The 15183-nt window shown below is 32.9% G+C and overlaps 2 protein-coding genes across 2 annotated transcripts; both read right to left on the reverse strand.

Moving 5' to 3' along the window:
• Positions 1-4149: 4149 nt before the first annotated feature.
• Positions 4150-6500, reverse strand: LOC112714916 (stemmadenine O-acetyltransferase). Its single transcript, XM_025766611.3, has one exon. The coding sequence runs from the start codon at positions 5476-5478 to the stop codon at positions 4198-4200; it is 1281 nt and encodes a 426-aa protein (XP_025622396.1). The 5' UTR covers positions 5479-6500; the 3' UTR covers positions 4150-4197.
• A 4594-nt stretch (positions 6501-11094) lies between these two features.
• Positions 11095-14999, reverse strand: LOC140175552 (uncharacterized). The gene is made up of 3 exons (XM_072204058.1): positions 14498-14999; positions 13299-14378; positions 11095-12770 (listed from the first exon to the last, which is right to left on the reverse strand). The coding sequence occupies exons 1-3, from the start codon at positions 14997-14999 to the stop codon at positions 11095-11097; spliced, it is 3258 nt and encodes a 1085-aa protein (XP_072060159.1).
• Between the last annotated feature and the right edge of the window lie 184 nt (positions 15000-15183).

Raw genomic sequence — 15183 nt, forward strand, 5'->3', positions numbered from 1 at the left:
GAAATATGAGTTTTATTAACTAATTGTGGTGGAGTGCATGCAATTTTTGAAGGAAATGATAAAGCATTAGGTACAATAATAGATGAGTTTATAAGTTTCTTTTTGTAGTGGAGTTTGACAAGTCAATATATAACTAGAAGAAACTAAAAGTTATAACTTCTTACTTAGTTGAAACTTCTAGTATTATCACTTAGCTTCTTTTCCTTTTTTTTTTCCTTGTTAGGAGAAAAATAACTACTACGCATCCAACCTAACACATCTTAGATGAAAAATATAATATCTTCATTTATTCCTTTCATTTAACATCCAAGTAATTTCAGTATTCTGTATGCTCGAGTAGGTCCTGGTAGAGTTTTAATTTCGAAACAAAACAATGAGCTCTCATGTAGTAGTTTTCCTCGTGATGTTTGCGTGGCTTCTGGATACTATTTTGCTAGGACACAACCTTAATTTCTGGTGAATATACATTAAAAAAAAAAAGACATAACATACATTCAATTAGGTTTTGATGAAATTTCATTTCAATCCCTTATCTCAATTATCAAATAAGAGGATATAGTTTATCAAAGGCATCCCTTAAAATTTTCTTTTATTATAAAAAAAAAAAAAAGAGAAAAATCACTTTGAACGTGTATACTAAATTTATCTAGAAAAATATTAAGAGGCTATTAGAATTTATTATTTTTGGCTATAACTTAGTGATTAACTTTATTTTTTTAGTTTAGTAATTTAACAACATATTTTTTCATTTACTTGTAGTCTATTTTTTTAAATTTTTTATGGTATTTTTTAACTTAGCAAACCAATGACTAATTTTATTGTGAATTTAAATTTCATTTAAAAATTTATTGTTAATCAATAAACTATTATATAAATAAAATTTAAATTTTATATACTTATTTAAATAGACAAATAACTTAATTCCTTCACTAATTTAAATTAGTTTAATTATAACCTATTTTAAAAAGTAAGAATTGACCCGAAATTATTTTAAAATGATTATATATCTTTCTCATCATGGCTATCTTTATTGGTAGTGATAATTATGATTGAGTTTGAAATCTTTCAATATATAGTATATATAATATATCAGCAATGATCTAACTAGTAACAAACGCTACTATATCTAAATTCCTAACTAGATATATAATGCTAATATATAGTTGCGTTTATTACTTTTATTATATATAATATTCACATACAGTCTAAGTAATATTCGGTTGATCCAAGGAGAGAATCTTCACGACCCGTTAGGCTGTTGCTATTAAACGCTTTTAATTAATGTATGTGATTTTCCAGAAAATTAAATAAAAAGATCAATTCCACTTATTGTTTTCAGCTTTTAAATGATGAAGAAATTAAACGAGATGTATATATATATAAAAGAAAGTAAATATTTAATATAAAAAAATACTACATAATCAATAAAATTTATTTATTTAAATTAATATTTAACCAATTTTAAATACTAAAGATTATATAAATTAGAAATTTTAAATTTTAATAATATAAAATAAAGTGTTAGATTAAAATATTAGTTAATATTAATAAAGAAGATTAGATTTTTTTTTACCAAAAATAGAAGACTCGAATCCACAACCACTTAACTGAGTATCGAGAGACTATGTCATTTAAACTATAACTCATTAACAATAAAAGGGATTAGTTGTTAATATCTTTTAACAGAGATATGTACAAGAATGACATTATGAATAGCTTCTAAAAATAGAAATTAAAACTCCATGCATGCATTGGCATTAACAAACTATGTATGGTTGACGTCAGAAGCTAAGGAGATGAAAACTGAACGCTTTTAATATGCTCCGGCGCCACAGCAATTAAGTAACCGCTTCACATTTTGCTTACCTAAGGAAGATGAAAATTCAACGCTTTTAATATGACACCTCACAATCTCACATCATATTGCATGCAGATTTTACATGTACCACATATAAAATGTTATTAGCAGTCAAGGAAATTAATTATGCAAAGTTTAAAAATATTGTGTAAAATACGTTTAGTAAGTGTTGTGCTCCCTCAGTGCTTGCTTTATTACCTAACGCTGAAGATGAAGAAGAAAGTTACGCGTGAAATAATCAACTTTTTGTCAATTTTCCAAGTATATCGTCGTGTAGTGTTGAATTCTTGCTTGTGCGAATTAATAAAATAATCAATCATGGTGTAAGGTGGTAACTAAGTAACTAACACTACCAAACTTGATGAGAAATTGACAAACAATAATTAAAGGTTAAAGCTGATGAATATTTAATTAAGATAAATGCATATTTTTATCTAATTTTTTAAATTTTAAATTATAAACTATAAATTTTACAAATTTTTTATTTTTGATATTGAAGTGATAATGGTATTTTTTAAAATATAGATTGTTGGGGTGTTATTCTCAAATGTAAAACCGTTTAATTAGAGAAGTAAAAACTGGACCGTTCGATTGATTAGAAGTAGAAAAATCAGATCGTCCAATATATAGAGGTATACAAATTGAACCGTTCGATTTGTAGAGGTATAGAAATCGGATCATTCAATCTGTGAGAGATACAGAAATCAAACCGCCCAATTTTTATTTAAAAAATTAAAAATTTTGAGATACAAAAATTGTAACCTCTAATTTGTGTATTTTTTACTATTTAAAAAATATTAAAAATTATAATATTAAGATATATCTCAGCGTCGAGAAACCTGTACTAGGGTGTATGTGCGACTCGTTCAGATCATAGACTAAGACAAAAAAAAAGGAAAAAAAGATTTTTCAGTATCGATGTATCAAAAAAAGCAAAAAAAAAAGAATATTTAGTTACGATTAGAAAAAAAAACTTTCTATAGTTTTTCCCATGGAAACAACATTCCAATCTTTTTCTTTATCGCCACCACCCAAGAGATTCTTCCCATATTCCAGGAATAGTTTTTCAGGTTCCATCGGAACAAAACTTTTCTTATTTCAGGATACCCTGTCTCTTTTTTTGTGGGGATCAATGACAAAAAGATAATGAAATTCACAAACAAGGAAAACATAGAAAACTCAAAATATTTTTTTTATTCTTCACATCCTGGATTACGTCCCGGATCATTAGATAGGAATCCGAAGATGAAAAGAGAAACAAAGAATATCACTACCGTGTAAACAAATAGTTTTAGAGTATCTTTTTTTGGCAAACTATGGATTCTGCCCGTTTTTTGTTCTGTTCTCAAGGACCTGAATTTATGAAGTCTTGTTTCTGTAGTATACCAATTGGTTAACATACTGGAAATGTGGAAACAATACCAGATATAATTTGATCATTCTGAGCAAATTCAAAATCTTTATAAAGACCGGGATTGATATTAAGAATCAGAAACCCATAAATTTGAATAGCAAAAATAAGAGTTGCTTTTGGATTATTACATATATATTTTAGTGGAACCAATACAAAAAATGGATGAAATAAAGAAAAAATTGGCCTAACTATTCTATTTCCATTTCCGGTCTTACTCTCTTTATATTAAGAATGGAATTGAATTATTCATTCAATTCCATTGAAATTGAAGTACAAAAATGAATAACAACTCCAGTAGAGACTGGTACGATTCAATTCTACATTTTATTCGTATATTATTACTTTTACTTCTATAAAAAAAGTCAAATTTTATATCCTAAATTGTAAATTCTAGATTTTAAATTATAAGTTATAAATTTAAATTATTAATATAAAATATAATAAATAAAAAATTAAAATTTATTTAATTAACGAGACTTCTAACTTAATAAAAAGCATTTAAAGATAAACCAAATATGATAGTATTGGCCCTATTTGCTTGAAATTTGTGAAAAAAACATAGTATCACAATATAATAACACAATATCAAAATAAGGAGTGTTAAGACAGTAATTTTTGGGATTTGTAGTCATCAAATAGCCATTAATAATAATTTTAATGGTGTGAAATTTTATCTAATGATTCATTATTTTTTATAGGTTACGTATTGGCTCAAATTTAATGAAGTTGCTGGTCCTAGATTTTTCCCATCAAAATTTCAGAAACTTAAAATTTTAAAATTCAATCTTTATTTTATGTATGTAATTTTTTATAATTATATTAGATATACACTAAAATAATTTTTTACTCCCTAATTAATTTTAATACGAAAATAACATCTTTAATTTGTTCCTCATATTATTTTAAACTTGGGATAGAGGCATGATTACAGAAGAGGGGGATTAAGCAAAGCATAGTGAAGGAGTTCCTGAGATTGTTGAAAGGAATCCATGTGTTGATGATCCAAGGTGACAAAAGCTTCGACGCCATGCCCATCCCTTGTATCCATCAAAGCAACGGTGTTACTCACTATGTTGTTGACGCTGCACATCCAAAGCGGCTTCCCCCACCCAAAATCAACCTCATACAGTGATGATCCAACCTTGCACCAACTCGAACACTTATACACCACACTACCACTCTTCTTCAACATCTCACCCCTCTCCTTCAAATCCTCCATCACCACCTCACACCTACCTTCTGAATTATTCAATCTTTCGCCTTTCCTCTCCATGAATTCCTTCAAACAATCCCTCATCTTCTTTACTACCACCTGCAACTCTACCTCGCACTCCTCCTCCACAGTCACTGCAAACGCCCACACCAAGTTCCCCAACGCCGTCTCTGGAATCGGAGGTTCCATTCGTCGTCGCAGGTTCACTGCCTGGAACAAGGTTGAAGGCGTTTTACGTTTTGAAGTTAACAATGCGCATCTCCAAATGAGACCAAGCACCACCTCAACCCTCGACGCCTCAAACTGAAGCTCGCTTTTCACCCTCTTCTTCAGCTCTTCTACCTTCCAAGACTCGAAAATCAGCCTCCTCGTCGTGAACTTCTCCGCCGCGATCTTCACGGAGGCTGACATCCCGGCGGGAAGAATCTCTCTCGGAGGGAAGAGAGCAGATCCGATGGCGAGTTCGGGGACCACCGGCTGGGTGTCTCCGCCAATGCAGGCGGCGGTCCATGCCTTGAGGAGAGTGATCAAGGCTGCGAAGTCAGCGATCTTGTGAGTGAGGGAGATGGTGATGGCGGTGGCGCCGCAACCGAACAAGGTAAAGCGGACAAGAAGCAAGGAGTCGGAGTGGGTGGTAGGGAGAAGATTCTGGATGATATCGAAGTTAGGGGGGGAGAGGATCTGAGAGAGAGGTGTTTGGGTTCGTGATTGGATGAAGAAGGCTCCTTGGTCGTTGCAGTGGATGGTGGCGGCGTCTCGGAGGCGGGCGGCGAGAGGATAGAAGAGTGTCAAGATTTGAGAGAGTGAGTCCTGAAGGAGTTGGGATTTGGCGGAGAATTCCCGAGCAGAAGTTTTGTGAGGGTAGAAGAAGGTGATGTTGCCATGGATGTTAGGGGAAAGCTGGTCCAGAAGAGACATGTTGAAGATTTGAAGGTTTGGAGGCGTTGGTGATGATGGCTTTATGCATTTTCTGGATATGCACTCCAAATTCATTTTGTTTCTGCTCGTTGAAGACGGCCAGTTCTTTATTATCTTAATTAGTTATATATACTGATTGTTTTTGTTTTTGTTAATGATATTTTTCAGGCAAATCCATAATCAATTAGGTATTAAAGTGTGGTACAGCTGGAGTGAATAAGACCTGGTTATGGAAGTCGTCAAATATTTAAGGTCCAAGGCGCGAAACACAGAGAGAAAACGTCAAAGCATTCGTCAAGTGCTTGACAGAGGCATTGACTCCGCTTTCAGTCTTTCATATTCATGCACTATTGCCACGTCACCGTATCAAAAGTTATTAATAAAGAGGTGCTTGCTTGGTTAACATATAATATTTGATTATTGATTTGAGGCAGTACAATAAATGGATAAAGAGCAATCACCAGGGGAGGGAATTGAGTCTGCGAAGCATTGGTCTTGGTTTACGCTTGTGGATAACTGGAATGATGGTGTGGAGGAGGTGGTTGTACCTCTGCCTCTTGATATGTGCCTGTTCCTCTAATAATCGGGTGTTCTCAGCCTCAAGTTGAAGAACCAAACATTCTAACTCAAGGGTGTAAGCTTGTTTGCGTTCCCTGGATCTGGCCGCAGACTCTCTGTTCTTGATCATCCTCCTCTGTTTCTGAAGGCTCGCCTTGTCAGCAGTGGTCAGAAACTCCTCCATGGCCTTGTTATTCGAAGCTTCTTCTTCTGCTTCTTCTGCAAGAGAACACACCCATGAGTCACGTGGCAGATCCGGATCAGTCGACGCCATCGATCTCACAACTCAATTATTCACTTCAACTAGTGGAATACCCGGGCTACGCCCGGACTAAATATTAATCTATTACAAAAATTTAGTTTTACTTATATGTTGATACTAAGAATTATACTTTCGTAAGATTTAAAGTTTTTAATATAATAATTATTTGTACAATTTATAAGACTGTTTTATTATCGCTTATATAGACTATAATAAATAGCTTTATAGGTATTTATCTAAAGTTTATGTAAAAACTGAAATTAAAAGGTATTTATTTATAGTATATCAGAATTATTTATACAATATATAAGATTGTTTTATTTTTGTTTGTACAGAGTAAATAATTAAAAACTGAATTTTTTTTTTACATTTTAGTCAAACAGACAAAATTAATGTAGTGAAACTTTTTTTTATATTAATAGATCCTATTGTATAGTCTAAATTACTCGCGGTTGGTGTGTTTAATACTTTTAATGGTATTTATCTAAAGTTTATCTAAAAAAGAGATTCATATATTTTAATGGAAACAAATTGCACGATCATAATATCAAAAAAAAATTAAGTGATTAAACTTTTTTGATATATTGATATATAATTCGGTTAATAAAAATATTTAAAAGGTAACCTTTAAAACAATTTTTATTAGCATTCTTTAATACGACGTTAGAATCACTTTTACGATTCGTGCCTTGTTTAAAAAAAAATATATACATAAAAGGCATTTTATTAAAAATTGTTTAGATTAAAAAACCATTCACAATAATATGTTCCTGCTGTCTAATGTTTTCATTAACGTTTTTTTAATTTTTGAAGAGAATTAGACACCATAATAATTTTAATGAGATATATATAAAAGAATAAAGGTTATCATGTCTAGTTAAATATGTAAAATAAATAAAGTATAATCGTACATGAGTAAAATATATTCCCAAAATTATATATATTTTTTATGTTAAATTAAATTGTGAGACAGATTTTTATGAAACGTAGTTATCTAAATACTTATCAAATATTTAGCAATATTCAATTAAAAAATTGTAATTATAACGTGAAACAATTATTTATAATTCTCTATGTCGCATCTCATTTATAGAATATAAATTTATGTTTTATAAATAAAATTATTGTTAGATATATAGGGTTTTTTCATTGTGTAAACATGAATATGTTATATTAATCTTAAAAAATATATTAGGTTCAATTACAAATAGTTATGGATAAATAAACAATAGAAAAAATAAAAAATGCAACTTATATGTTTGAATGATAAATTTTCTTAAATGGTAATTTTTAGAGTATACTTTAACAAATTAAATTAATAATTAACTAAACGCGTATACGAATAATGTTTTATAATTTTTAAGTATAATTTGAATAACAGATGTTATCATTTTGAGTCATAAATAAATATTTTTAAGCATATATTTATTTTTCAAAAAATTGATACTATCATGTACTTTAACAGATTGTGTTTTATTTTAAAACAGGTTAAATTTGTACTATTTAATAAGCGCATTAGAAATACTTTTACAATTTGTACCTTGTTAAAACAAATGTCTACATAAAAAAGTATATATACAATAGTGTCTATTTATATAAAAAAGTTCCACTACATTAATTTTGATCTGTATGACTAAAATGTAAAAAATTTTTAAACTTGATTATGCTCGGTGGATTTATATAATATAAGTATTATATATTACATTACCATTTAGAAAGAAATGGAAAGGCGTTAAAGATGATTTATATTAAAAATAATATACCCGTTATCTATCCTATAATTATAATTATGTGATCTCATTAAATAGTTGCCCACTTCACATAGAGTGAGACATTTGAATTCTTATCTATTCATTAAATTTGAATTTATTGCAACCCGCCCGCCCCCACCAACTACAACAGTCTTCTTCTCCAAATATTTCACAAAACATATCAATCTAATAATCTTAAAAAAAAAAAAACCATGGGCATCAGAAAACCAAAAGCAAGGGAAAAAGGGTACTGGCACCACTTGCTTCTGGCTGCCAGGTTCAATTTGTCTGGTGTTGTAGCTTAACTCACTGTTGCTTCACACAGTTAATATTGGGGGCACAAATTTTTTAGGATCTAGTTAATCTATAGATGACGATTTCTATGGCTGTTGGAATATGATTGAATCCTTCCGTCGAATCCATTACTGCTCCAGTCTTCGTGAAACGTCTAGATCGGGATCAGGTACTATGTCTTCAAGTATAAACATATTAAATATTAGAAATATAATTTTCGATTGTTTAACTGCTGATTTTAAATCTACTACAACTGAATACATTTAAATAATTTCTTATATGAAATACATAATGGGATTGTATTTGGCGTTGATAGCTGACATTTCTTGGTGCGGTGACAGTGTTTAAGAAAATCAGAAGCTTTGTTACTTTTTTATGCATCAAGAATTGCAATCTCCTGCGTTAGCGTTTCCATGTGGGATGACCGCGCTTTGAGAAGGTTGGTGGAAGGTAGCCGAATGGGTAGGGACTTTAATTTCCAAGAGAAGCTCGCTCCATCCGCTCTTTGGGGCAAAGGTCGCCGAAATGGGTAGAATCCGATTCAAAAAGATTTGGTTCGAGATGTATGTAAGTATACCACGGCCATCTGATACATATAGTACATGTAATTTTGCTAGTAGTTAAATCATATATTTCTAGCTGGAAACTTCATGGTAGTTTGCTATTAGATATAATTCCTAATTAATGAATAAGACCATTTAAGCATACAGACACATCGAAAGTAACTATGTCTGTGTTAAGGATTACATTTTTTTCTTATCTAGTCTTCTTTGATATTAGCTAGTATGATAACTATAACTTCGAATACAATCTCCCAACCATGATGGCATTTGAATTGGTTGTTTCTGCGGGTTCCATAAGAATATATATACTTGAATTCAAGCTTAATTGGTTTATAACTTTAACTTAGTTCATCATTTGTCTGTTATTATTCATATATTGACATGTATTTAGGTGCTCCTTGATTATCATGTTTTTATCCAATTGGGTATACTCAATCAAATCTTGTAATAAACTACAACTGCTAACTATGGAACAGTGGATCAAGCTGAATGTAAAAATTGCTAACTATGGCTGTGGTAGGTTTCTGAAAGCAAAGGACTTTGACATTGAGAAGACTATTCAAATGTGGGAAGACATGTTAAGGTGGAGAAAAGAATATGGAACTGATACCATCCTTCAGGTTAATGCTATGACTTTATGAATCTAAAAAACTTAGTAAAAGTTTCAACTTTCAATGGATGCTTCAAAGTGTTGGAGATTAATTACTTCAGTCCTGCCAATTTTTTTTTCTCTTTTTCGAAGGTGTCGGTTAAATATTCCCGGGTTTCTGTTAAGGGAGGATAGAATTAATTTATATAAGGGAAGAGTAAAAACACTTAAAAAAATAACTTATTTGCTACACTGTTATATTTAAAATATTTCTTACAATTATCTAATCTTGGGTTGTTGTGAACCTTAGTATAAATGTTTGACTTATATATATCATCTTAGTATAAATGTTTGACTTCAATAAATATCATCTTTATAGTTGGTACAAAATGAATACAGGATAACACTCACTGAATCTGTGAATCTGAATCATATATTGATTCATGAATTGAAGGGATTGACCTCTCTAGAGTAGATGATAGACGGATTCTTAAATGAGTACATAAAAGTGGGTACTAATTTTATTCAAGATACTCACCCATTCACAGATCCCACCTACTTTTATGACAGAAAACTTGTGCTATAGAACAATTTTTTCGGTTGATGAAGTAAAATAGGTTACTGTAAGTTTTTACTGTTATACAGATTCATATACTCTTTGTATGATTTGTATATTTTAGCATTAGCATGGATTCTGTGCTTGGTTGGAAGCTATTTCCTAATTGTTCATGAATTTTCACAGTATGTGCAGCTTATCTATTATGGAATTCCTTTGCATTTAGTAGTGTTGCAACCCATGGCTGCTGATTAATGTAGTAGAATAATATTTTGCTCTTATCTAGTCTTATTTGATATTATCTAGTATGAAAACTATCACTTTGAACAAAATCTTTCAACTATGTTGGCATTTGAATTGAATGTTTGTGTGGGTTCCATAAGTTTTTTTTTTTTAAATTTAAGCACGACTGATTTATAACTTTAGCTTAGTATTTGTTGAATAATCATGTCTTCTATTTTACTGAATATAACATGTATTTTGGGTGCTCCCTAATTATGATATTTTGATCCAATTGGGTACACTGCCACAAATCTTATAATACACTACAAATGATAACTATGGGAAGGTGGATCAAGCTATTTAATTGGAAGCTATTTCCTAAATATTCAAGGATTTCCGTGGTATGTATTTGGACATCAAGTCTAATTATTTTCCTAATCAAAGGGATGGTACAATGAAATTAAATTTGTTCTATAGAGGTATATAAATTAGATTGCACAGATCCAACTGTCATTAGTTTGTTATACTGAAATTGTGTCGGTAGCTAACTGAGAGTTATACAGGGTCTCGATGGGCATTATTTGTAACACTACTCATTTGTTTGACTTTAGGGTGGGGCTATAATGAGGACATCAGATTGCATATCACCCCAATAAACCTTCTAGCTGGACAATAAAGGTAATATAGTTCCTATAATGCAAAACATATTTTTCAGAATAGTTTTACTTTGGTTAAATCCTGCCAAAGGCACTGATTGTATACTGGTTTAGTTCTCTACACCTAAAATGGCTTTTTAAGAAAATTGTAACATGAAACAACAACTTAGTTGGTAGGAGCAAGTACCTCGTTTGTGTAACCAATGACTGCTGGATCTTTTCCTGGAATACTTGTAATGTTCAACATATGTTTCTGAATACTTCTTTGAAAACGACATTCTCTGTTTCTTTCTTTTGATCATCATCATGACACAACAAAATCTTGAGTCCTTCCTTATTTGTCACCCTGGAGATAGCAACATAGAGCTGGACATGTGTGAATACGGGTTTCTTCAATATTAACCCAACCTTTGATAATGACTGACCTTGGCTCTTGTTTATAGTCATCGCGTATGAAACCATAATAGGAAATTGTCTCCGTTGGAATTTGAATGGTATTCGATGGTCAGAAGGACTTAGTGTCATCCTTGGTATAAACACTTTCTGCCCCTTATTCTTGCCCGCACACGTTCGTGCTTCAATTATGTGTTTTCCAAGTTTAGTAACAACCAATCGTGTTCCATTGCACAATCCTGCGGAGTGGTCAATGTTTCTTAACAGCATAATTGGTGTTCCAACTTTTAGTGTTAACTCATGGTTAGGGACACCTGAGCACTTGATTGTGTTTAGGAGTTCAGGAGTGTGTATTGAAGCCAATAAATCGTTATTAGGCTCTGTGGGACATGCCTTATCAGAGCTCAAATATGTTTGCGCTTCAGCCGGATTTAAACTCATCATGTAGTTGTTGATCTCATCAACTAACTGTAGTGTTGGTGCAAGGATAGCTCGATCTTCAATCTGTTGGTCAATATTTCTTCCTGAAAAGCTTTCAGGATAAGTTACTCTACATATTGCTTCAATTGGGTCTACCCAATCGGAAACCAATATGTCATCGGGAATGACAACCTTTTCACCTGTATTCGATCGTGACCCTTGGCTGCCATCACCAATACTGAGTATCCAATCAGCAAATTCTTTCAACTCAGATGACCTTGAATTTAAATCACTTGATTTTAAGCGCATGTTCTTTGAAAGTGTCAAAAGCTTGCAGTCATCCCACAAGTATGATGAGTTGATAGTGGCATTGACTATTTCTTGCCTAGACCCTTTCGGGATGAATGGAAGTATTTGGCGAAAATCTCCCCCAAAAACAATTGTCTTGCCTCCAAATGGCTGCTCCAAGCTATCTTTGTTATTGAACCTTAATATGTCACGCATGGTCCTATCAAGAGCTTCAATACAGAATCTATTTACCATAGGTGCCTCATCCCAAATTATCAACTTTGTCTTAATCAAAAGCTCAGCTAGTGCACTCCCTTGCTTAATATTGCATGTTGAGAATTCATCTATGTTAAGCGGTATTGCGAAACGTGAGTGAGCTGTCCTGCCTCCAGGCAACAAAAGTGATGCTATCCCGCTAGATGCAACTGTTAGAACAATATGTGATCTAGACCTCAATGCAGAAGCTAGTGTCTTCCAAACAAATGTTTTTCCTGTCCCACCGTACCCATAAAGGAAAAATACTCCACCTTTGCCGGTTTGAACTGCAGTGATGACTTTGTTATATACTTCTTTTTGTTCATCAGTTAATAGTCCTAAGTAGGTTACATGCTCTGCAGCTAGTTTTTGCCGATCATATCTGAGTTCATCGCAAATTAACCTATTCATGCCATTGGGATACAATAAATTGTTACATTGGTTTGTATCTGGCATTGGCATTGGTGGAAAATCTTTCAGACTTTTGTTGTATTTGTTAAGTATATTCTCAATCTCCATTAGGGTCAAATCTTTGATCTCGGCCTCTGTGAGGATTAACTCTGTGTACATAATAGCAACATATATGTCAAATCATGTATATGATTAAGAAAAAATTGTTAACTCAAATCGTAAACACTTGCAAAACCTTGCTTCAAACAATTGGTCAAATTTTTGAAATTTTATTTTCTTTAATAAAGTGAATCTAATAAAATGAGTCCAAATCACTAATAAATCTAATACCATGTCTATTAAATCTTATTTTCATATCCTCTTTATTCATACTATTTATTATTAATTATGAAGTTATATGTTTAAGCAAGCCATAGCTAGTTGTACATAAATTGATATACACTTGTATTTTAAAATTTCTACCAATAAATATGTAGCTGTTAATTCTTATGTCATAATTAATCACACTATTCTTATAATGCCACAAAGTTTATATATACCTTGATTATCGAGTAGTCTCCTCTGTCTATGAAGTATGTCATCACATAATAAAGTCCATGTTTCTTCCCATACATGTTCGGGTCTGTCCATTGAATTGGAAAATAACAATGTAGCAAAAAGATTCCTCAAGTATGTACCTGAGCCCCAATAACTTGCTTCCACTATTGCTTCAACATATTCCTTATCATCATCTAAAAGACCACGTGCATAACATGCATCTTTGAATGATGAGTATACAACACCGTCTATAGTTCGAATGTCTTCATAGCAAGTTGGTCCCCTAACGCAATTGAGTAGTAGCCTTAGGTAATATCTCTCACCAGATCCAGGAGGCACAAAGAAGATTCTTCCAATTACAGCATGGCTCTTCCGAGGCAACCACACCCTTTCCTTTGCCTTCCACACAAAATGTGTAGGAAATTCTGCAAAAGTGAGCGACCTTGCTTCTGAGTAGATCTTGTTGGCTTGAAACCAACCGAGAAACATAGACTCCTTAACAGATGCTTCTCGGATCACATCATCGAGCTTTTCATTATCTTTAAAGATCAAGTTTTGTTCATCGGGTAAGTGAAATCCTAGACGAACAACCGAGGGATCCCTGTAGTGTATGTTGTAACCAAAGATCCTCCAAGCAGCTTCACACGGAGAAATATACCTGCAATCATAGTACATACTGACTTCATCATAGTCATCCATGTTCTCTTTGTCTGCAGCACTTTTATAAAATGAAGCCGTTACACGGTCATGACCTTTGTTCACATATTTGAACAAATACTTAATAGATCTTGACTGGTTACACCACTCAACATTAATATGGGCACCATATCTCATGAGTAGAAACCTATTGTGTGGTACAACATAACGATTGTCAAGATCGACTCCTGATTTGTTGATAGTCTTTCCATCTTCTCTTCGTCGGTATACCGGGTACCCATCATCGTCGATAGTAGTATTCTCAACAAACTTCTTAGGGAAGTGTCGAATGCATTTAGAATTTTCCATACATGGTGAATCTTTCCTTGCCACTCCACATGGACCGTGCATCATGTGCTTTTCGACTGCATCAAAGTATTCCGGGTCTATCTTTTTATCGGGTATCTCAGCTGATATAATCTTATCAATATCTTCGGCAGTGGGAAATTTGTCATCCTTGTGTAAGAATAGTAGAATGTGTGCATGTGGTAACCCACGTTTCTGGAATTCGATTGTGTATACCACTGCAAGATTCATAATGAAAAATTCAAATCCATGACAAATAGACTATCATACATAAAACATTACAGCTATTGCTATTGGAAACTTGAACCATGACATAATTGGTTTTGATTGGACATACCTGCAGCAACTCTACCAAAAACTTTGTTTGCTCGTACATCTTTAATTAGTGTATCTAATTTTGCCTTGAAAACCCTACAAATAATGTCGGGTCGATCTTGTGGATTCAGCTCTCTATTGTTCAAAAAGTCTTCAACCTCAGGCCACTTCGGATTGCACGTGAAGGTTATGAAGAGGTCTGGATAACCAACAACCTTACATATTGCCATTGCATCCTGATAGTTTTGTATCATGTATCTTGGTCCACCTGTGAATGACGAAGGCAATATTATACGCTTGCCACATGATGACGGCGTTGTTTCTCCATTCAGTACTGCTTCCTTTACTCCCTTGTACATCTCACACCTTAATTTCTCTTGGTCACTGCGTATGTAGTTTAGCCTTGATGACTCAATCATGGAGTACCCATCAACCAAAAACTGTTGAAAGAGTCTTCTTGAGTATAACAGTGGAGATCCGTCGGCTAGTCTTTCTTGTATACGAAAAGCAAAAAATTCTCTCATCGACACCTCCTGTCGTCCTTTACCACGGTTATGGTGTCTTTTGTTTAGCGGTATATCTTCCTTGTATCCATCCTCGCCATAAGGAAATAGCAGGGGATATTATAATCCCAGATATGCTGGATTGAGTTGATTAATCCTTTGTAATCTTCCGCTCTGTGTCTCCACAACAATGTCTCTGTCTGTC

The sequence above is a fragment of the Arachis hypogaea genome, chromosome 10 (genome assembly GCF_003086295.3).
Source record: "Arachis hypogaea cultivar Tifrunner chromosome 10, arahy.Tifrunner.gnm2.J5K5, whole genome shotgun sequence".
Taxonomy (NCBI): domain Eukaryota; kingdom Viridiplantae; phylum Streptophyta; class Magnoliopsida; order Fabales; family Fabaceae; genus Arachis; species Arachis hypogaea.

Excerpts from the sequence above, each read along its gene's own strand:
- LOC112714916 (XM_025766611.3), bottom strand. The coding sequence starts at position 5,478 with ATGAATTTGGAGTGCATATCCAGAAAATGCATAAAGCCATCATCACCA.
- LOC140175552 (XM_072204058.1), bottom strand. The coding sequence starts at position 14,999 with ATGAGAGAATTTTTTGCTTTTCGTATACAAGAAAGACTAGCCGACGGA. Across the intron at positions 14,379-14,497 it reads TTTTGGTAGAGTTGCTGCAG|TGGTATACACAATCGAATTC; the intron begins GTATGTCCAATC and ends TGAATCTTGCAG. Across the intron at positions 12,771-13,298 it reads AGCAAGTTATTGGGGCTCAG|AGTTAATCCTCACAGAGGCC; the intron begins GTACATACTTGA and ends TTATGTACACAG.